This window comes from Botrytis cinerea, chromosome 11 (assembly GCF_000143535.2).
Source record: "Botrytis cinerea B05.10 chromosome 11, complete sequence".
Classification (NCBI taxonomy): domain Eukaryota; kingdom Fungi; phylum Ascomycota; class Leotiomycetes; order Helotiales; family Sclerotiniaceae; genus Botrytis; species Botrytis cinerea.
Window position 1 is genome coordinate 163,733 of NC_037320.1, and position 19,275 is coordinate 183,007.

At 44.3% G+C, this 19,275-nt stretch overlaps 8 protein-coding genes across 9 annotated transcripts; 5 read left to right on the forward strand and 3 right to left on the reverse strand.

Annotated features, from left to right (window-relative positions):
- Nucleotides 1-109: 109 nt before the first annotated feature.
- Nucleotides 110-2,487, forward strand: BCIN_11g00490 (hypothetical protein). Its single transcript, XM_024695783.1, has 4 exons — nt 110-516; nt 577-698; nt 760-925; nt 983-2,487. The coding sequence occupies exons 1-4, from the start codon at nt 444-446 to the stop codon at nt 2,095-2,097; spliced, it is 1,476 nt and encodes a 491-aa protein (XP_024551577.1). The 5' UTR covers nt 110-443; the 3' UTR covers nt 2,098-2,487.
- A 156-nt stretch (nt 2,488-2,643) lies between these two features.
- On the forward strand, nt 2,644-4,011 carry Bcopi3. Its single transcript, XM_024695784.1, has 4 exons — nt 2,644-2,828; nt 2,889-2,928; nt 2,988-3,004; nt 3,070-4,011. Exons 1-4 carry the CDS (start codon nt 2,768-2,770, stop codon nt 3,579-3,581), a joined length of 630 nt encoding a protein of 209 aa, XP_024551578.1. The 5' UTR covers nt 2,644-2,767; the 3' UTR covers nt 3,582-4,011.
- A 12-nt stretch (nt 4,012-4,023) lies between these two features.
- On the reverse strand, nt 4,024-5,624 carry Bcnit2. 2 transcript variants are annotated; one of them, XM_001552352.2, is made up of 5 exons: nt 5,337-5,624; nt 5,197-5,289; nt 4,747-5,109; nt 4,140-4,483; nt 4,024-4,082 (listed from the first exon to the last, which is right to left on the reverse strand). In XM_001552352.2, exons 1-5 carry the CDS (start codon nt 5,541-5,543, stop codon nt 4,067-4,069), a joined length of 1,023 nt encoding a protein of 340 aa, XP_001552402.2. In that variant the 5' UTR covers nt 5,544-5,624; the 3' UTR covers nt 4,024-4,066. The 2 variants fall into 2 exon arrangements, with proteins under 2 accessions (XP_001552402.2, XP_024551579.1); XM_024695785.1 differs by lacking the exons at nt 4,024-4,082; nt 4,140-4,483 and having other exon boundaries at nt 4,575-5,109.
- A 107-nt stretch (nt 5,625-5,731) lies between these two features.
- On the forward strand, nt 5,732-7,162 carry BCIN_11g00520 (hypothetical protein). The gene is made up of 2 exons (XM_001552351.2): nt 5,732-5,967; nt 6,085-7,162. The coding sequence occupies exons 1-2, from the start codon at nt 5,928-5,930 to the stop codon at nt 7,041-7,043; spliced, it is 999 nt and encodes a 332-aa protein (XP_001552401.1). The 5' UTR covers nt 5,732-5,927; the 3' UTR covers nt 7,044-7,162.
- A 13-nt stretch (nt 7,163-7,175) lies between these two features.
- BCIN_11g00530 (hypothetical protein) lies at nt 7,176-9,665 on the reverse strand. The gene is made up of 2 exons (XM_001552350.2): nt 7,833-9,665; nt 7,176-7,709 (listed from the first exon to the last, which is right to left on the reverse strand). Exons 1-2 carry the CDS (start codon nt 9,186-9,188, stop codon nt 7,422-7,424), a joined length of 1,644 nt encoding a protein of 547 aa, XP_001552400.1. The 5' UTR covers nt 9,189-9,665; the 3' UTR covers nt 7,176-7,421.
- A 1,401-nt stretch (nt 9,666-11,066) lies between these two features.
- Nucleotides 11,067-12,182, reverse strand: BCIN_11g00540 (hypothetical protein). Its single transcript, XM_001552349.2, has 3 exons — nt 11,998-12,182; nt 11,714-11,880; nt 11,067-11,561 (listed from the first exon to the last, which is right to left on the reverse strand). Exons 1-3 carry the CDS (start codon nt 12,025-12,027, stop codon nt 11,393-11,395), a joined length of 366 nt encoding a protein of 121 aa, XP_001552399.1. The 5' UTR covers nt 12,028-12,182; the 3' UTR covers nt 11,067-11,392.
- A 636-nt stretch (nt 12,183-12,818) lies between these two features.
- On the forward strand, nt 12,819-14,643 carry BCIN_11g00550 (hypothetical protein). Its single transcript, XM_001552348.2, has 5 exons — nt 12,819-13,287; nt 13,342-13,500; nt 13,551-13,580; nt 13,636-13,775; nt 13,840-14,643. The coding sequence occupies exons 1-5, from the start codon at nt 13,194-13,196 to the stop codon at nt 14,419-14,421; spliced, it is 1,005 nt and encodes a 334-aa protein (XP_001552398.1). The 5' UTR covers nt 12,819-13,193; the 3' UTR covers nt 14,422-14,643.
- A 288-nt stretch (nt 14,644-14,931) lies between these two features.
- Nucleotides 14,932-18,129, forward strand: Bcsgm1. The gene is made up of 3 exons (XM_001552347.2): nt 14,932-15,353; nt 15,410-16,941; nt 16,993-18,129. Exons 1-3 carry the CDS (start codon nt 15,188-15,190, stop codon nt 17,959-17,961), a joined length of 2,667 nt encoding a protein of 888 aa, XP_001552397.2. The 5' UTR covers nt 14,932-15,187; the 3' UTR covers nt 17,962-18,129.
- The last annotated feature ends 1,146 nt before the right edge of the window (nt 18,130-19,275 follow it).

The window sequence follows — 19,275 nt, forward strand, 5'->3', positions numbered from 1 at the left end:
GAAAGGCTGATCATTTTGCGATGCACGGATCATTCTCCAATGTAAGCACCGACATGCCGATTGATGTAGCCTCGCCCTGTGCCCTCCCAGTAAGTACAAAGCTTCTTTAGATAACTTTCATCATTCTCGACTTTATTTCTATTGTACATTGTAAATTCCTCTCCGCGCATATTTCGCCCTCCTACCTACTTCTCGATATAAGGAATTTGGGACTCATTCTGTTTCCTACAGTCAGGGATAACTAAACTGGCGCATTCATTCGAATTCCCACAAACTCATTGCGATCAAATACCTTCCATAACAACCCCGTACTCAAGGCACCCCAGATTCAGCTCTTGGATGCTTTTATCGAATGCGAACAATCACGGCATGCTCGTAGGACTTTAAGAATATAGCTGCCACAAATATATTGTTCTCGTCTACATATCTCGCAAACTGTCACCATGGCTTCCCAAGCTGCTATGATCGCGGATACAATCATTGCTATGAAAAGAGCAGTCAAGAGAAAAGCATATGGTATATACTGGTTTACCCTCGAGGAATAAGTTGATCGATATATCTGATATAATTTGGCAGAATCAGATTCCGATGCTTCTATCGAAAGACTCACAAATCGAGGAAATAAGTTACGAAAGAGAGCGAGATACGTCCAGCAAGGTCAATTGGCCCCGCCAAATGGTCGACATATATACAGAGAGGTAATGTTTGCACTTTGGTCAGAGTATTGAGAATTATTCTCTAATATACATCTACCAATAGACAATTGAACATGCGGGCTACACGAGAGACATTATTAGTAGGAAACCCCCGCTTATTGACGAAGACGGCGAGAATATCGATAGCGACGAAGAAGATGAAGAGAAGATTTCAATCGCGAAAGCAGCAGCAGCAGAATTCGATCCATATGCAAACATAAAATTAGAGGGTTCGCGATGCCAAAAGATTATTACTCTGGAAGTTTCTTGCTAACTCTTTCGAGTAGAACTTCTTGCACCTCTAACCTCTGCCTCCGATTTACCTGACCATCCAAAATTATCGCAGCCCTTCACATCGAAAGTCTTAACAGAATTAACAAGAAATGCGGGAGAGATGCTTCAGAAAGAAATGGCGTCTTTATGGAAGATTAAACATCTCCTAACTCGACTCAGTGGCCATGATACTTGGATGCCGTGTGAAACCGTCGAAACTGACTATGATGCTTCTTTTTTTGAGACAGAAACGGAACGTCATCGGGCTCAAGTAAAGAGACTTGCAAAACAGCACGCGGACATAATGTCGAGAGTAGCTCTAGCTTCTGACGACGACAGCGTAGCTGCTTCAGGATTGATGATCATGGGCATCGAGAGTGATGCTGCATCTGGAGTCGCTGCCCTTCAGGCTTTAAAAGGGAAAGGAAAGGCATTGGATGTTGACAGAGATATGACGTCTAACTCGGCAAATGGAGAAATTGCAGACACATCTGCTGCAAACGGCACTGGCACTGCAACTGGCACTGGCAACGACTCCGAACTGGCACATGGTTTAACACCACCGCCAGACAATGTTGATATGGACCAAGAGGGTTCGCAAGAACCCGGAGATGCAATGGATATCGAGCCAATGGCCGAAGATAATGAAGACGATACAGTTATGAATGCTGTTCCTCGCCGTATGAGGACTCGCGCCCAAGCACAAGCGGTGTTCGACAACGCGACTCGTTCGAGGTCTATAACACCCGATTTGAACGGCGAGCCTTTCGTTCATCCTTATTTTTTGGCACCAGAGAACTCGTATCCTGATCGAGATCTATATCTACCTCATGGAGAAGCTGACGAATTAAGGAGATTGTTGGTACACTATATTCAAAAGCAAGAAGAGATTATCCGAGGAGCCCAGAAAGTGTACGACGGATTATTGAGAGCCGATCGTATGCGGCACTTGGTTTTGAAATGGACAAAAGCCGAAGGACATGTCGGTGACAACCGTGATATGTCAGATGGGGAGGACTGGTATGATAAAGATGAATGGGGATTAGATGAAGACTTAAAGAAAGGACAAGATGAAGAAGAGGAAGATGCTGCAACAACAGCCAAGAAAACTAGAACGAGACGACAGTAAACTGGCATACCGAATCATATCATATCATGGGTAACATTGTTTTGGGTCAAGGGAAGAGGGCAGGCGTAACGGGTATGGAAATTGAACAGGAATCAAGGGGATAAACTTACTGTATGAAGATACCACGACCTTGGGGGGATTCATGATGGCGCAATTAGGAAAGATTGCATTGTACTATGCATTCTGTATTGAATGCATCAAATGGAGTGAGTGGTACAATATGAACAATTCGAGTCGAAATCTATAGGGAAATTTAGGTATATTGGTCGGTATGAAATGAATTTATTATATTATTCGACCGTTCATCGGTTATTGATATCACAGAGTGAGAAGACAGGAAGGGAGAATTGTAGGAAAGCCGTGATTTTGGTGGAAATTCTATGCAGAGCACTGGTGGTACTCTCTCTGCACATGCTTACTAAGCTTTCTTTTCTTTTCCTGAGGTCACTCTTTGGAAACTCGCTTCCCCCCAAAAGACGTCATGAGAACGGGCAAGGGTACGAAGGGTATGAGACTTTCACGTGAAAGATTTCCCATGACTTTTTTGACAACCACTTTTATCGAATCTCATGGAAGACAATCTGTCCATTTCTTCTCTTCTACAACTTCGTCTTTTGTAGAATATCCTCAATTATCACGTCTCACTTCTATTTCTATACACTCTACAACCATGACGAGTTTCCTAGGTAATAACAAAGGTCTGGTCGACTTTGACCAGAAAAGCCTCACGAGTATGTCAATACGGATCACCCCCAGCAATAGCTTCATAAAATCCTAACCAAAGCTCCTAGTTGCGGCAGCATCTATTGCCTTCAATCCTATCTTCTGGAAGTAAGCTACATATCCCTCTCCTCCCTCTGGATGAATGTCAAACTAACCCAATCTCTCAGTACCGTCGCTCGTCAAGGTACATTTGAAACAATCCCACTTATAGCCCAAAAGCACCTATTGATATAATTGCCCAATTTTCAGAATACCATAACAAAATCCTCACGAAACTCTTCAATGGAAACTCAAGATATGGATGTTACTTCCTCGCCGTCACCATCTTTTCCCTCGGTATCTTCCGCGATTTTCTCTATGAACGCGCTCTTCGCTCTCAACCTACCCATCCATTACTGCTCTCTCCTCTTGTCCAATATGCATCTTACGCCCTCCTTGCTGCCGGCAACACACTCGTCTTGAGTTCCATGTGGGCTCTTGGTGTAACAGGTACATATCTCGGTGATTATTTTGGAATTTTGATGGACAAGATGGTGACGGGCTTCCCGTTCAATGTCAGTAGTGCGCCAATGTATTATGGAAGCACAATGAGCTTCCTTGGTACAGCGCTTCTCTGGGGGAAGCCAGCTGGCATTTTACTCACGGTCGAAGTGTTGGTCGTTTATCTTGTGGCACTGAGATTTGAGGACCCATTTACAGCAGGTATCTATGCCAAGAGGGAAAAAGAGAGGAGTGGCAAGAAGGGTAAGAAGGGATTGTAAATGATTTGTGAGAGTCGGAAAGGACTAGTTGTATAGGTGTGAACGGACATGGCACAATGCGGGGAATTAAGGTGTGAAACCGGGGAAGTGTGGATGCGGGGCAGCAAGTGGCATGGGGTAGTGGACGTAGATCATGGCGACGGCTAGAAGTGACATAGTATTCTTGCCATTTTTTTTAATAAAAAAAAGAGAGAGTCGAGCGATAAATTTCACATCAGGGGCTTATTTCATGGGTACGGATTGATGATTGAACGAAGCATATACATTCGGAAAATGGGTTATCAAAAACGGGGTTCAACAATGGACAGGATTGGTTGGCATAGATATCAACTACTTTGCATCAAAAGCGTTTTACGGTAGGAAAAAGAAAACGGTGTACATATTTAAGATCTTTATATTTATCTTTATATTTATCTTTATATCTATTATATATCGTCTATATTATATCGTTAACTGTTCGCTATTGGTTATTGACTTCGCAGTTCTCACTCATAAACATCACTAAATTAATCGATCAGTAACCACTCAAACATATCGCAAAACACAAAGAGTACTCACGTCCTAGCCAGCAACGGCATCTTTTCCCTCGCTTCTCCCACTTTCCCCAAATCGATCTTCGCAATTCCCAACTTCCCGCCCGCAAGAGTGTTGCCATCTCCACCCATATCCAACACAATCCTCCCCAGCGGATCAACAACCATACTATGTCCGTAACTTTCCCGTTTGACATTGTGAGAACCGACTTGCGCGGCGGCGATGACGTAAGATTGAGTTTCGATTGCTCGAGCGCGGAGAAGAGTTTCCCAGTGTAAGAGGCCGGTGGGGATGGTGAAGGCGGAGGGGTAGGTAAGGATTTGGGTGTTTCGGGTGCGGAGATGGAGTGAGGCAGTGGGGAAGCGGAGCTAGGAATGGGGGAGGAGTCTCAGTTTTGGGTTCAAGTAAAAAAAGGGTTGAAGGAGGCATGACTTATGAAAAAGGGGGGGGGGGGTGGATCATGAGAAGTGAAAGAAACAAGAATTAGAAGAAACGAAAGAGCCAAACTTGGTATCGAAGATTCGAAGGCCGTTTCACGAGGGAATACCAACTATGATATTCTCTCTTTCAAATCATCACTCAAAATGATACCGATCCAACTCCACAAAACAATCAAAAAAGCGTAACTTACATCAAAACAAATCAACAATCCCACCTTTCCCACGCAGGTCTCAACCGGCCCTCCAACCCTCTTTCCAGCTTCTACACTATCACTTTCCTTCAAGCCCGCAGCTGCATAATCAAAGAGATGGACCTTATCATATTGTCCTATTATGTCTCCAGACTCGGAAATCCAGATGGATCGATTAAGCACCTTGTCGCCAGAAGCGTTTGGGACGTGGATCCCGACATTTATAGCTAGAGAATATTTCTTAGCTGAGGATTGGAGACCGAGGACGAAGGGGGATGTGTTCATGGGAAGAGCGAGAGAGAGGGAGGTAGGGGGTGAGCCTGGGGTGGTTATGTAGTCCGTAGCTTCAGGGAGAAAGAGTGCCTAGGGGATGGTGTGAGCCGAGTTGAGAGGGTAGATGTGGAGATTTGAGGTTTGTGTATTTGAAGCTAGGGAAAAGAAGAAACAAACTTTTGCTCCTTGCTCTGAGGCTTCTTTGGCAAGTTTCTGACATGTGAGAAGATTCTGTTGAATGTCTGCTGTGGAACATAATTGTCCTATCGCCTGGAGAGAGTTAGTTGTATGTTGATGTGCGTGGGATGATATCTTACGACGAGAGTTTCTGAATTTTGATCTTGATCCATTTTGAAGGGAATCTTCGGACGGTTAAGAGAAGAATTGGTGAAGGGTCTCGTATTCTTGGGAAGAGATACTTTGGAGATGTGACGTGATATGGATATTGATATTGGTCGATACTGCTGACAAACGATGTTAACCAGCACGGCGGGAAAGTGGGATTGTGATTTCAGATGAAACATTATAATTATAATTATAATTCAGCTCAACAATCATCATCTAAATACATGAGACTATTGGATATATACGTATATATATTATACGTATATATATATATATATATTCATTCAATCTCAATAATCAATAATTGATGTAATCATGGTGATGTACGGCATCACCACCCAAATTGATTGGACCCCCATTCCCATGCGGAATTCCGAAAAAAATGACGTCCATCAAAGAACTCAAAGCGCCCGAACTTTTAACGAAACATTTTTTGAACAATCCCAAAAGCCGCCACTCTGACAATACTGCAACCTGACGTGAGCACTTTTTGGATTCATAAAAGAATTCAATTCCTTCATCCATTAGCAACCGAAATGCCAGTGTAACTCTAGGAAAGCGAAATGTCAAATGGAGGAAATGCTGGGAAAAAATCCTCTTCTTGTATGTATTTCTCTCGCTACTGTGTATTTGGCCCTCCACTTCAAACGTATCTTACCTACAATCCAATCCAATTCAATCCGGGAAGAATACAAAACTAACATCATGCCCTTCTTCCAGATTTCCACTTTGGAGCAGGATTAGGATCAGGAATTCTCTCTGCAGTTCTCCTCCAACCCGCCGATCTTCTCAAGACCCGTGTGCAACAAAGTAACCATGCCTCTCTCTTCACCACTATTCGCGAGCTTTCGCAGTCACCAAATAGCATCCGGTCTTTTTGGCGGGGAACCGTTCCTTCTGCTTTACGCACGGGATTCGGTTCCGCAATCTACTTTACCAGTTTAAATGCTCTGCGACAGAATGTCGCAAGATCGAATCTCCTCAGGACGATTGGCGTGGTGGAACAGAAGAGCATGGTACATTCATCTAGTCTACCCAAGTTATCGAATCTAGCGAATTTGACAACGGGGGCCGTGGCGAGAGCTGGAGCCGGCTTTATTCTCATGCCTATGACGATTATCAAAGTAAGATATGAATCGAATTTGTATGCGTATAAATCGATCGCGGGTGCGGGGCGAGATATATTTCTCACTGAAGGGTTTCGAGGATTTTTCTCCGGGTTTGGAGCTACGGCGATTAGGGATGCTCCGTATGCGGGACTCTACGTGTTGTTTTATGAAGAGCTGAAGAAGAGGCTGAGTCACATTGTACATTCGTCTCCTCAAGTTGAGGGGTTGGCTGAGAAAGTGGATTTGGGGTTGAGCAAAAATATGAAGGGGAGTACGAGCGCTTCGATCAATTTTGGATCGGGAGTATTGGCAGCAGGGCTGGCGACGGCGATTACGAATCCTTTTGATGCGATTAAAACGAGGATTCAGTTGCAGCCGAAGAAATATACAAATTTGGTTATGGCGGGGAAGAAGATGGTGGGAGAGGAGGGTGTGAAGAGTCTTTTTGATGGGCTGGGGCTGAGAATGGGGAGAAAGGCTGTTAGTTCTGCTTTGGCTTGGACGATTTACGAGGAGCTTATTAGGAGAGCTGAGGCGGTTTTGAAGAGAGAGAAAGAGTTGGTTGTTTGATGGAGGAGAGAAAAGTGGAGGAGTATAGACGAATTCGCTACTCACATCTTTTGACTTGTATATTACTTTTCAGTGCCCTCATCAATATTGGAGCCATGCTATTTACATCACTTCTGACAGGTTTTGCTTGGTTGGTCTTTTTATTGGAAATAATTCATCGTTGATAACGATCCATGTCGTGGGTATTGAAGCTCAGTACATAAAAAAAAAGAGATGAGAGTTCATCTAAAGAAAAAAAAAAGGTGCAGGAAAATCGTTAAAGCAAAACAGACTCATTGATCAGTCCACTCCATGTATTCATCAATCATCTTTCTTTCATCATCATTCTTCATCCAAGCATTGCATCGTCAATTTCTTACTCCATCCCCCCCTTCCACCTTACCTCCCAGCCGCCCATCTAACAAAAGGACTCGGACTCCTGCTCCCGCTATGACTATGACTATGCTTATGCTTCCTCTCAATCACCAATTGCAAATCATCACTCTTGTGATGATGTTTCTTCTTGTGACGATCTTCAACGACGTATTCCTTGACGTATTCGATGGTGTGTTGTTGGTTGTGCGTGTGGGGTGGAGCGCGCACTTCGCGGATTTGGCGCGTGTGCGTCCAGAGGATGTCTTGTTCTTCTTCCGGAACCCAGCGTTTGATGAGCAGGAATTCGGGGTCCTGTGTGGGGGAGGGGAGTTAGTGGGTGGTGTGGGTGAAGTGCAAAAGAAGGGACGGGAGCAAAGAGGGAAAGGGGGGAAAAGATAGATGGAAAGGACAAAGGAAGGAACATGGGATCATTACCTCTTTATCAAACTCATACGAAATTCCATAAACCCTCAAAGTTTCAATGGACAAATGCTTCCTCGACATTCTCGTGTACGTTGGTCTCGGAGCCGCAGGTTGGATTTGAAATTGCGGAGCATGTTGAACTGGCGGCGGTGGCGGAGGCTTCTGAACCTGTGGAGGCGGGAGAGCCTTCCCAGCTTTCACCGCTCCGATTTGCTGTTCGTTCAAGCCCGCTTTGTGAAGATCTTCATGCAAACGTCTCTGGTATTCCTTCTCTCTCTCCTCTCTCTCCTGTCTTTCACGCGCCATGCGATCCGCCTCTTGCTTCTTGAACTTCTCAATGATTTCTTCCCGTTCCTTGCGCTCGCGAGCCGCCTTCTCGGCTTCTTCTCGCTTGTACTTCTCAATAGCTTCATCGTGTTCTTTTTTCTCGCGCGCGTGCCGCTCCTGCTCCATTCGCTTCATCCGCTCGTACGTATCGCGGATCTCCTTATCTGCTCGCTCCCTCTCTTCCTGCGTGCGCTTTTCCTTCTCCATCCGCTTCTTCTCTTCCTTGAGAGAGAGCAGCTCGAATTCCTCTCGCAACATGCGCTCTTTCTTCTCCATCTCTTTCTCGCTGCGGATACGCTCCAATTCCCCCTTGGTCACGCGCAGCTCCACATCTTCTCTCAACATCCTCTCCGCCTTTTCTCTCTCGCGCTCGCGCTCCCGCTCAGACTTGTACCGTTCGAGCTCCCCCTTCGTCATGCGCAATTCGATATCTTCGCGCAACAATCTCTCGTTTCGCTCCCTCTCGCTCTCGGCTCGGTAGCGAGCTAACTCCCCCCCATCTCTCACCAATCGATCACTCCGCTCTCTCTCCTTCTCCACTCGAATTCGCTCGAGCTCCGCGCGCGTCCGCTCCAGCTCGAAATCATCGCGTGTGAAGCTCGGTCGGCCCGACGAAGACGGACTGTGACTCACATGACGACTGTGGCTACGACTGCCATGTTTTCGTCTCCCGCCCACTTCGCCCACGCTCAAACGGCTTCGTGCCCGTCGGGACTCGTAGGCCGAAGAGGAGTCGCTGTCACTATCGTAGTCATTGTAGATGCGGCGGGAATTATCCACGATGATGGGTTGGGCGATTGGAGCAGGTGCGGCGGGGGGAGGGGGAGGAACAGGTGAGTGTTCCCGATGCCCGGTGGATCTGGATCGGCGGATTCCCGACGAGATCTCGGGTGTGAGATAGGTGCTCGTGCCGTAGCGGTAAGCGGGCACGGGTGGGTATTGGGGACGTCGGTACGGGATCGGGGCGCCGGCGTCGCGGGCCCGTGTCTCGCGGGAAATGTGGATGTCGAGTTCTTCGTCGTCGTAGTAGTGTCGTGCCATTTTTTGCTTCTCTTTTTCTTTTTTTTTTTACTTATTTATTTATTCTTGGGAGTAAAGTAAAAGATGAAAAAAGTAGTTCCCTGGATGTGGAGACAATACTCGAAATGGTAAGTTTATATATGCTATGCGATTTTTGCAGAGTGATTTGGATAGATGCGATGATCGGTTGGTTGGTTGATCGGTCTGACCCCGCGATGAAGCGACCGAGGGGTTGGGCGATGGGGATTGCGACGTGGAGATAGGATGGACTGTGGTGTGCGATAAGCTTTTCGAACTCGGTCGTCTTCTTTTCTTGCTAGTCGCTTGCTTTGTCCTTCAAATAAAGCTTGTGGTTTGGGGATCTTCAGTGGAATATCCCTCTGTGTTATTTTGAGCAGAACTACGAGATACCTCGTATGTGAAGGAAAGGAAAGAGAAGAGAGAGGGAAGGAAGCAGTAGTAGTAGTAGTAGTAGTAGTAGTAGTAGTAGTAGTAGGCAGGAAAGATAGGAAAAGAAATCAAGCGGGTGTCTCGTCAGCAGGAATGGGCATGGGCTTATTTAAGACTCTTTTACTGGATTAGATTTTTGCAAATTACTGCGTCTGCATCTATCGAAGGTGTGTACCTAGGTGTGGTTGAAAATCCCCCCCCTCACTTCCCTCCGAGGAGCGGCTGAATGACTGATTGACTTGAACTTGTGGCTGCCTTCCCCTGTATTTATTATGCTTGTTACTGGGCTGTTATATATACCTAGTATCTATCTTGAGATCATTTATGATTATTATCATTTACAGATGAATGCTCACGAACGGGTTGGTAGAATGCTATGAATTTACCTCCAAGTGTACATACCGTGGTTCAGACGGTGCAGTTTCTCACTCCGGCTAGTTATCCCATGTACTCTTGTACGTACAGCCCTAACGGTATTAGTGGAGACGCTGGTGCGCTACTGCATCTTTGAAGTCAGTTCTATGCAGCTAAGCACAGCTAAACCATCGAGTGCAATTTAGCTTTCGTAAATTGATCCTATGGTGGTGATGGGTTGGTGGGCAGGGGTGGAAAATATGCTTGGTGTTGTAGGGTGTTGAGGAGAGGTAGGTACAAGTGCTGATGCTAATGTCAATGCTAATGCTCGATGTAAGATCCGGATTAGGCTCATTGTAACCAACACTGTGATCAAGGAATGTAGACTTAGATCATTTGAGGCTCTGAAGGATATTTCCCCACTGTAATGAAAGCCGAACGTTGGAAAACGCGTTTTAGGTTTTGCGTGGAACTGTGGTTTGTTGGTTGGTGAAGAATCTGGATATGTATGAAGGGAAAGTGCAGAGTGGGGTGGAGGGAAATAGTATTGAAAACGAAAGATGCACAAATGGATTGTTGGTAGTTTCGCGATACGCTGTTTGGCATGGGATGGGATGAGAAGAGGATGGTGGAGAGATTGGGCACTTGGAAAAAGAGGGATGGAGAAAAGGGGAGGGGTTGGGTTAGCGCTTAGATTTCGTTCGCTTGGGCTTTTTAGCCCCCAACTTTGGAGTCGGTAGGAGTCGAGTCGAGTTATACACCTTACTTTCGGATTTTGAATTATTGGGTGATGGGTTATGATGAAGGAGTAGGTGGAAATTGGTGCGGAATAGATCTGAACTTGAGGATGATGTTTTATGGTAAGACATAGTGCTCGATCTATTTTGAGGACTGGGTATTGAGTAGAGGTCGATATCCGTCCGTGTATGACAATGCCAGCGAATAATGATTATCATATCATAATTGATTGTGTGTTTCCGTATCATCTCTTCACATGACATTGAATACTAGGTAGTTACCCGTATATTCAACAACTTTATATCACACTGATTCGAACACTTCCAAGTTCATGTCTCTCTTGTTCTCTCTTTCTAAGTGGAGTGAGAGGTTCAGTCATACACCATAACCTATTATTCAGTAGATAAGGAAAGGGTGATGTGAAGTGATTGAGCTTGTTTGTTGATACGGCATGTCTCTAAAGACTCGGGAGTTCATATGACTCCTTCACACAACTTATATTCCCCCTCCCTCGCCACACCTTGAAATCCCAAATCCCACCATCAGTCAGTCAATCATCTATCCCAAGCCAAATCCTTCCCAAGGAGCTACCCGGCCATTAACGAGAATGGTCGATCACAGCTTTTTCATAAACTCTAAAATGCAAATGTCTAGAATGCGTCCAACATGGAGGATACTTTCCATCAAGCACGACCACCACTTTGAAGAATCCTCGTAATATTCTCCGTACTCTTCTCGTAAGTCGTTTCTAAATATTGTAACTTCTTGCCCAAATTATCAATATCGGATTTCAGGTCTTTAGTCTCGCGATTCAACCTCTTGTCTACATCAGCTGTAGGGCTGAAAACAAACCTGTCCAATTATTAATGCTTGTTTGTTATATCTTGTGAAGTGATCATGTGTTCCAACAACCCAGGAAAAAAGTAAAAAATGACTCGAGGTAAGAGAAAGAACCGGTGGAGGGGAATGGGGGAAAGCAACAGGAGTCGAAGGAATCTAAATACATTTTACCAACTCCTTCATAGACATTGGTGTCAGGTGGTAACGTGGATACTTCGGTGGATGTGAGTTCGAGTTTACGGATTTCGCGTTGCTTGAGAGAAATTTGAGATTTAACGACACTGATTTGCTGCTCGGCTTGAATGGCCTGGGATTGAATTTCGTTGACGAGCTATGAGAGTATTAGTGAGATCCGGGTTTGAGTTTGATATGGCAAGATTCTGGGGGGAACGGGAGGGGGGAGGGGGGAGGCTGGAATGGAATGGAGTGTGTCTTCTTGATCTTTTACCTTTTGTAAAGCTTCGTTGGAGATAGACATGTTTGTGCAATATGTGTGTGGCGTGTAGAACTGGGCGTCAAAGAGCTCGATTTAAGAGTAGATCTGATTCTTCACACTTTCTCTTCATATATTTGCTTCGTTGAATGCTGGTCTGGTATACTGGTAATTTGTACTGTCTGCTTGTTTCCATGTGCGTGGGGAACGATTTTCAAAAATATCATGTGGTTTGCCGATAAGGAATGTCGATAAGAAAGACGGTGAAGGCTGACTTGACGGCAGAATCGGGACGTATGTACAGAGTAGACAATCCAACTACCTACTCGGATGTGCCTCCATGTGTTTGATACCTCGGTTATTTGTAACTCTCGTGTTGATGATCTGATCCAGATTGCTTCTCAGGAGTGTAGGAAAACATGATCAGCTAAAGCTTAATATGTACGCCTACATAAGAAGCGAGCCATTCTAGAGATGCTAGCAAAAAGGCAGCATGGAGATCATAAAGAGTATGGAGAGCATGGAGACCAGAGAGCATGGCGATCATAGAGAATAGACAACATAGAGACCATAGACAACATACCCAGACATCGTATCAAAACCTTAGGTACGAGTAGATGGCACAGTACCCATTTCATACCTTGCTTCCTTCTCTCTCTCTTATTGCTGACTAGCTACCTATTGAATACCACACATGCAATAACACGGAACATATCTTCCAATAAACCCATTCTCACCCCTCCCCCGTCAATCTCCTTCCCGTAGCTTCCGGTCCAGAAAGCTCGAGATCATAGTATTAGATCCACCTTGACTGGAATGACGATTTGCATTTTTAAGCATTTCTCACATTGGACCAGGGTCGGCCCTTCACTTCCTGACACACTTCCGTAGCTGGAAAATAGTCCAAAGTAGGAAAGAAAGTTACCGGCACTTGATAAGTTCAAAGTCAAAAAAGAAACTCATCCAATGTGTGTGTGTGTATTAGATCAGTCTAGATATTTTCAATATTTTTGATTGTTCATTGTGGATTGTTTACTATTCAAAATATATTCAGCTCATCATCATTATTGTCTCTCATCGTTGCAATATCAAATCACAGACCCCCTCCCTTCCCCCGCCATTGTGCGATCAACCAGCCATTGGATATTGGTTGGCATATACCTTTGCACTGCGAGCGATCAATACAGACAAACCCCTCTCTGATTGTCACAATGGGCTTCCATCTCCCATCGATACCATATCCTCCCGCGCGACCAGAAGAAGGTTATTGGGCTCCTGTAACCTCGACCATAAATTGGTGTGAAGGCAATCGCTCCCAACCTCAGACTTGACTTGTTCTCATCTAACCTTGAATGATAGAGGATTATTATGCTACTATATACTCTGCCGAAATCGTCAATACTCTTACCAACCTACTTTTCATATGGCTTTGCATCAAAGGCAGTCGGAACTGTTTGAAGTATGATCATGATAGTGTATTCTTGGTGGCCTTTCTAGGTTATGGGGCGGTAGGAACAGGTGAGCTCGCTGTTCGATCTTGACATGAGGTCAAGCTGACATGGCTAAAGGTTCATTCTTGTTCCATTCAACCTTGAAGTGTAAGTTGCATCTATCCTATGAAGGTATTCAGTCATTGACACGATGCTGCTTCAGATCCCATGCAACTTGTAGACGAACTTTCTATGATTTATACCACATGTTTGATGTGCTATGCAACTTTCTCCTTCTCTCAATCCCGCATCTTCAGACAAGTATTAGCATTCAGCTTGATATTCTTGTCTGTATTCATAACGGTGAGCATGCTTTCGTTCGTCCTCATATTCTTCAATCCTTCATGCTAAAATAAGACATCGACAGCTTTATTACCATTACCTTCAAGACCCAGACTTCCATCAGAATGCATTTGCGCTTCTCACAGCTACCGTACTATTCCGTTCCATGTATGTGATGGAAGTTAACATACGTCCTTCGCTTCGAAAGAAATATGCTACCACAGAACTTTCTCACGAGCATCCTAATACTTCTCATTCCGATCGCTTGGCAAATGAAAAGAGACAGTATGAAATCCTTAAAGAGATGTGGTTGATGGTCGGCTTAGGTCTTTCCATATTTCTCGGCGGTTTTGGTATATGGTCTTTGGATAACCATTATTGCTCGACGGTCAGACAATGGAGACATGAAATTGGACTTCCGTGGGGATTGTTACTCGAAGGACATGGTTGGTGGCATTTGATGACGGGTATTGGATCATACTTCTACTTGGTCTGGGGTATTTGGCTACGACATTGTTTGAATGACAAGCAAGATGAATACGTTTTGAATTGGCCACATTACTTCAGTCTCCCGGAAGTCATCACACGCCCTGAGAGCAGCAAGATTTCGAGTGGGAATGGAATCAGGAACGGACACACAAAAGATGAGTCTAGAAAATCGGTTTGAACAGAAATTGTTGGTGGTGGTCGGTGATGTATCCGGGCCAGGAATCCTGTCTGCAACTCTCTGGCAATGTGAGAATAGAGTGGAATCGAGTATGAGTAGATGGCTGTCTCCTTAACGGTGTAGCGAGAATATTGAATATTGATACCCTTTCTCATAGAATATGAATTATTGTCAGCCTCAAAGTTTTGCTGTTGATTAATCAAATTGTATTATTTATCGTTATTGTCGTTGATGATTTCTTCTTCTTGGACCTGGATTCAAATATCTGACGAGACAGACAGACCACTCACTGGTGGACCAATGTAACCCCGACCCCCACGAAAATGTAGCCTTGCCTAGCCTTGCCTTGTCTTGCCTTGTCTTGCCTTGCCCAGAAATGTCATTGCCAGCCTTGCGCAGATCCAACAGGGTTATTTCGTAATGGTGATTGGTTGGATAATCAAATCGTGTCCATTATCAAGGGAAGAGTCTCAGCCACGGCAGTACGCAAGCAAGATTCAGAGTGAGCATACAATTTAATGAAGTATACGTACTTTTTCCCCGACGGATAAATATGCGAAGATACCCAAGATATATTTCGCAACATTATCCATCCAATTCAAGGGCGGCCGGAAGTTAAATCTACCAAAAGCGAAATCAAAAAACTGTTTTGTCCTGCGAGGCTACAACCGTTTCCTAATTCTGGGTCATGAAATGCGATGTATGATCTGATCATCTTCGACAATCAACGGAAGAATCGTGCTTCAATTGGGAAGGTTGAGAAACCATGACGAGTCCGGCGAAACAAGGTTCCTCGAGATGGGGGTTCTTATCACAAGCAGTAGGAGGGTTGGAATCCAGATTAGATATCTTATTGGCAGAAGGACAGGAAGGTCAAGCGAACAAACCAACTCCTGCAGCTGGCAATACAAGTGCTGCAAAACCAGAGGCAGGTATGTAAATTCACTCCAGGTCCTTGGGGTTTGCATTGATCTGACAGTTTCTCTAGCAATTTCTCGAAGCGCATCCAATAGTAGTAGAACAAACGATCGATTGCAAGAACGTCTAGCAAGGGCGGTAGCTGCAAAAAATGCACAGAAGGCTGGCGCACAGTCAACATCTTCGAATGTGCCTTCGAGGACCGGAAGTCCAATTACGGTCGGCGAAAGTCCGAGGCAGAGTTTAGATGCCACCTCTAATCTAGGCGGAGATGAGGCTACGAAACGAGTTTCTCAAGACCTTGGGTCTACTACAATCGCGAATGCTAGTGAATTGGATACACTTACGGTGGAGGTTCAATCAAGTGCTCCAATCGTCGAACCAACTACAGAAATAACTACCGAATCGCAGCAAGCATCACCCAATGTAGTTGCTGCCTTGAAAGCCGAGCCCACGTCTCGTTTGTCGACAGATTCTACCACCTCAAGTATACCTAGGGTATCTATTGACTCTATTCCACACAATGAGACGATAGCCAGCGCATCCCTTGACGAACCATCGGTAACTATTCCAGCAATTGATGCGGTTCCAATATCGAAAAGTCCGGCGCAACTCGAGGCAGCTCTTAGCCAACTACAGTCAGACTATGAAACTTCAGAGCTACAAAGACAAGAGGAAGTCCATGGCTATATTGAACGAATTGATGCGCTTCAGGCAAAACTAAAATATCTAGCAAAAGAAAGTCTAGAGTCAGCCAGCAATGCTAAGAATGCTGCACCATCTGGAAGTCTGGAGAAAAAATTGGCCGAGAAAGAACAGCAAGTCATATTACTAATGGAAGAAGGACAGGTTTTGTCTAAGAAAGAATTAACTCATATGACCACTATCAAAAAACTTCGTGCCAAAATTCTTGAGGATAATAAAGAAGTTGCGGAAATCAAAAAGAAACAAGAAAAGGCCGAAAAGGAAGCTGCATCTCTGGCAGAGCGCTTAAAAAGAGCCGAAGGCGCTGAGAAGAGTCTCAGTGAAAGAAATAATGTAATCAATCGACTGAGAAAAGAACTCGATGCAGTTAAGATCGAGAGAGATACCAAGGATACCGTTATTGCCAACCTCAAAGCTCAACTCGAAAATGATGCTGCTGAGGAGAAAGAAGCAGAGGCAAAGATTGCTAATGAGGCTTTGCAAGCCGAGAAGAAACGTGTTGCTGAGCTGGAGGATGATATTTCCAATCTGAAAATTGAGAAGCAACTCGTTAATGACAGAGCACAAATACAGCTTAAAGAGCTCAGAGAGAAGATGGATAGAGAAGCTGAAAATGCTCGAATTGCAGCTCTTGAAATGAAGAATGAGCAACAAATATTGGAGGGTAAATTGGAGATGATGAGAGCGAGAGCTGAGGAGGTTTCAACTGGTGCAACTGGTGATGCACAGGCGAAACTTTTACGTCAGATCGAGACTTTACAAACACAATATGCTGTTGCCAGTGAGAATTGGCAAGGTATTGAAGCCTCATTGACGGCACGTGCAACTAGCCTAGAAAAAGAGAGAGATGAGGCGACTAAGCGAGAAGCTGACGTTAGGCGAAAAGCTCGTGAGGTGGTATGTACTAGTGTTCAATTATTGCCATGAAATACAACTAATCAACTCTAGACACTCAAAGCGAAACGTAATGAAGATGAATTGGAAGAGACTAGGTCGAAATTACCTAACTTTCAACAAGAACTTTCCCAACGGACTGCTCAATTAGATGATCTCAAGAAGCGTGTTGAAGAAGCCGAATCCGCATTGGTTTCAGCCAAAGCTGAATTCGAGGATGAGAAACAGACATGGAACTCTGAGATGCAACAACGACTATTAGAAGAGAAACAAAAATGGTTGGAAGAAGTTTCTCTCAATAGTCGTGGAGAATCACCTGTGGCATCAAGTCGAAGAGGATTGACGTCGGAACACCTGGGTCTACAAAATATGCAATCACGAAGAACATCAGCTCGATCAACAACTGGCGACTTGGTAACACCAGAGAGATTTGCAGGACGTCGTCAATCTGGACAACCGACATCGAAATCGCCAGATCCGGGAACCCCCGTTAGACATGATTCTACAGCTTCTTTGACAAATTCTTTCTCATTGAATTCGATTGCAACTAATGGGACGGGTGGAAGTGATTTTAAACCACAAACTCCAAGTCTTCATACTTTAGATCATGATGATTTCTTTGATACTCATCGTTCTTCTTCTCCTCAACAAACTATTCATGATATTATTTCGACTTCGACTGCTGGTGCCGGTCCAACAGTCCAACTAGTTGAGAGAATGAGTTCCGCAGTAAGGAAATTGGAGAGTGAAAAAGTGGCTACGAAAGAGGAAGTTGCTAGATTAATTGCTCAAAGAGATGAAGCGAGAACAGAGATTGTAGCACTGATGAAGGAGGTAGAAGTTAAGAGGGGCTTGGAGGAGAAAGTTGAGACATTAGAGGAAGAGATTAAAGGGGTCAAGGAGAGATATGAGGTGACGCTTGAATTGTTAGGGGAGAAGAGTGAAGAAGTTAATGAGTTAAGAGGAGATGTGGAGGATATCAAGGCAATGTATAAGGAACTTGTCATTAAGAGTGTTGGGTAGAGTGGGATTGATTCATAGAGTAGAATGGTGACTGGCGTGGCGAATCCAGGAGAGGACCTACACATGAGTGGGATTTGTATTTCTAGCTGAATCTTGGAATTTTAGTCCGTCTATCTAGAATCGAAGTCTGTGTGGTGTGGTGATGACTAGATGAGATGAATCGAATTGAATTGAATGAGGGGTATCTTGGTGGTGATGTTGTGATATGAGACGATATGCTGAGCAAGTAGGCATACGTAAATGGGTGAATGTGTGGATTTATGTTTGTGTGTATGTTTTTATTAATAAAAAATAAAAAATTACACAAAGGACGATTGACATGATGTTAGATAAATGATATATGATATATCGAGGAGGGAGATCCAAACTCTGGGGAATAGGAGTGGGAAATTTGGATGTGGATGTGAATGAGATGAGATGAGACTTGATGAGATGAGTCTTTTGCTCCTGGACGCCAGAGGCTAGAGGCTAGAGTAAGTTACATGTGAGTGTGAGTTTGTGAGTTTTATTCCGTGGATATGATGTGGATGGATGGATGGATGGATGGATTATGAGGATAAAATTGGAATTGAAAACTGGGACTTTGGAATTTGGAATGATGGGAAGTTTTATCTTCGCATCTGAATTAAATCAAATTGGGGGTGGGAGAGAATGTGGGTCGGTGGAAGAAGCGAGGGGATAGCTAGATTGGAAATCAATCTCTTTATATTTCAAAGTGTGTTTGTTTATTTGGGTAAAGGTTATTTATAAACTTGCTTGAGTAGTGATTAAATCACTCATGAGATAACTATTGAAAGGGGAGGGGAAGGAAAGAACGAGATTGAGATTGGAGGGTTGGTTTGAAATGTTGATTGGGTGGATGAATGGATGGATGACTCGGCTTTTTGGTTTTGGTTTTGTTCGTTCGTTTGTAATTGATTTCATGGGGATGGATTGGATTTTAGTTCTTGTTGTTTTTGTTTTTGGGTTTGGGTTGGCGTTTTATACATTCTGATCTGTCACGATGTGGGATGGATGTGGATGGAGACTTGTTTGTAGGTTATGAGTAAATATACGGGTATGGAGAATTGTATACTTAGATGGAGGGTTTGGATGGTTGCTTCTACTGTGTGGTGGTACGCATGCGAGATAGATGGATGGATGGGAAGATGGATGGATAGATAGTTTTTACTTTATATGTCTATCTACTCTCCTTCTGGGTTCTATCACTGGGTTGGAGAATAGATTTATTTGATCTGAGTTATTTCTTAGTTGGTGTGACTAGAACAATGGGTGGCTATCTAGATATAGAAGCTTACTTCGTGCTTTGTACTT

What these genes read in the sequence shown, in the direction of transcription:
- BCIN_11g00490 (XM_024695783.1), top strand. Translation starts at nt 444, where the DNA reads ATGGCTTCCCAAGCTGCTATGATCGCGGATACAATCATTGCTATGAAA. An exon ending in AGTCAAGAGAAAAGCATATG is followed by an intron (nt 517 to 576) that starts GTATATACTGGT and finishes ATAATTTGGCAG; the next exon opens with AATCAGATTCCGATGCTTCT. An exon ending in GTCGACATATATACAGAGAG is followed by an intron (nt 699 to 759) that starts GTAATGTTTGCA and finishes ATCTACCAATAG; the next exon opens with ACAATTGAACATGCGGGCTA.
- Bcopi3 (XM_024695784.1), top strand. Translation starts at nt 2,768, where the DNA reads ATGACGAGTTTCCTAGGTAATAACAAAGGTCTGGTCGACTTTGACCAG. An exon ending in TGACCAGAAAAGCCTCACGA is followed by an intron (nt 2,829 to 2,888) that starts GTATGTCAATAC and finishes CAAAGCTCCTAG; the next exon opens with TTGCGGCAGCATCTATTGCC.
- Bcnit2 (XM_001552352.2), bottom strand. Translation starts at nt 5,543, where the DNA reads ATGTTTCATCTGAAATCACAATCCCACTTTCCCGCCGTGCTGGTTAAC. An exon ending in CCTCAGAGCAAGGAGCAAAA is followed by an intron (nt 5,110 to 5,196) that starts GTTTGTTTCTTC and finishes ACCATCCCCTAG; the next exon opens with GCACTCTTTCTCCCTGAAGC. An exon ending in GATTGTTGATTTGTTTTGAT is followed by an intron (nt 4,484 to 4,746) that starts GTAAGTTACGCT and finishes CCCCATTCCTAG; the next exon opens with CTCCGCTTCCCCACTGCCTC.
- BCIN_11g00520 (XM_001552351.2), top strand. Translation starts at nt 5,928, where the DNA reads ATGTCAAATGGAGGAAATGCTGGGAAAAAATCCTCTTCTT. An exon ending in TGGGAAAAAATCCTCTTCTT is followed by an intron (nt 5,968 to 6,084) that starts GTATGTATTTCT and finishes CCCTTCTTCCAG; the next exon opens with ATTTCCACTTTGGAGCAGGA.
- BCIN_11g00530 (XM_001552350.2), bottom strand. Translation starts at nt 9,188, where the DNA reads ATGGCACGACACTACTACGACGACGAAGAACTCGACATCCACATTTCC. An exon ending in CGTATGAGTTTGATAAAGAG is followed by an intron (nt 7,710 to 7,832) that starts GTAATGATCCCA and finishes TCCCCCACACAG; the next exon opens with GACCCCGAATTCCTGCTCAT.
- BCIN_11g00540 (XM_001552349.2), bottom strand. Translation starts at nt 12,027, where the DNA reads ATGTCTATCTCCAACGAAGCTTTACAAAAG. An exon ending in CCAACGAAGCTTTACAAAAG is followed by an intron (nt 11,881 to 11,997) that starts GTAAAAGATCAA and finishes ATACTCTCATAG; the next exon opens with CTCGTCAACGAAATTCAATC. An exon ending in TATGAAGGAGTTGGTAAAAT is followed by an intron (nt 11,562 to 11,713) that starts GTATTTAGATTC and finishes ATAATTGGACAG; the next exon opens with GTTTGTTTTCAGCCCTACAG.
- BCIN_11g00550 (XM_001552348.2), top strand. Translation starts at nt 13,194, where the DNA reads ATGGGCTTCCATCTCCCATCGATACCATATCCTCCCGCGCGACCAGAA. An exon ending in TTATGGGGCGGTAGGAACAG is followed by an intron (nt 13,501 to 13,550) that starts GTGAGCTCGCTG and finishes ACATGGCTAAAG; the next exon opens with GTTCATTCTTGTTCCATTCA. An exon ending in GTTCCATTCAACCTTGAAGT is followed by an intron (nt 13,581 to 13,635) that starts GTAAGTTGCATC and finishes ATGCTGCTTCAG; the next exon opens with ATCCCATGCAACTTGTAGAC.
- Bcsgm1 (XM_001552347.2), top strand. Translation starts at nt 15,188, where the DNA reads ATGACGAGTCCGGCGAAACAAGGTTCCTCGAGATGGGGGTTCTTATCA. An exon ending in TGCTGCAAAACCAGAGGCAG is followed by an intron (nt 15,354 to 15,409) that starts GTATGTAAATTC and finishes CAGTTTCTCTAG; the next exon opens with CAATTTCTCGAAGCGCATCC. An exon ending in GGCGAAAAGCTCGTGAGGTG is followed by an intron (nt 16,942 to 16,992) that starts GTATGTACTAGT and finishes AATCAACTCTAG; the next exon opens with ACACTCAAAGCGAAACGTAA.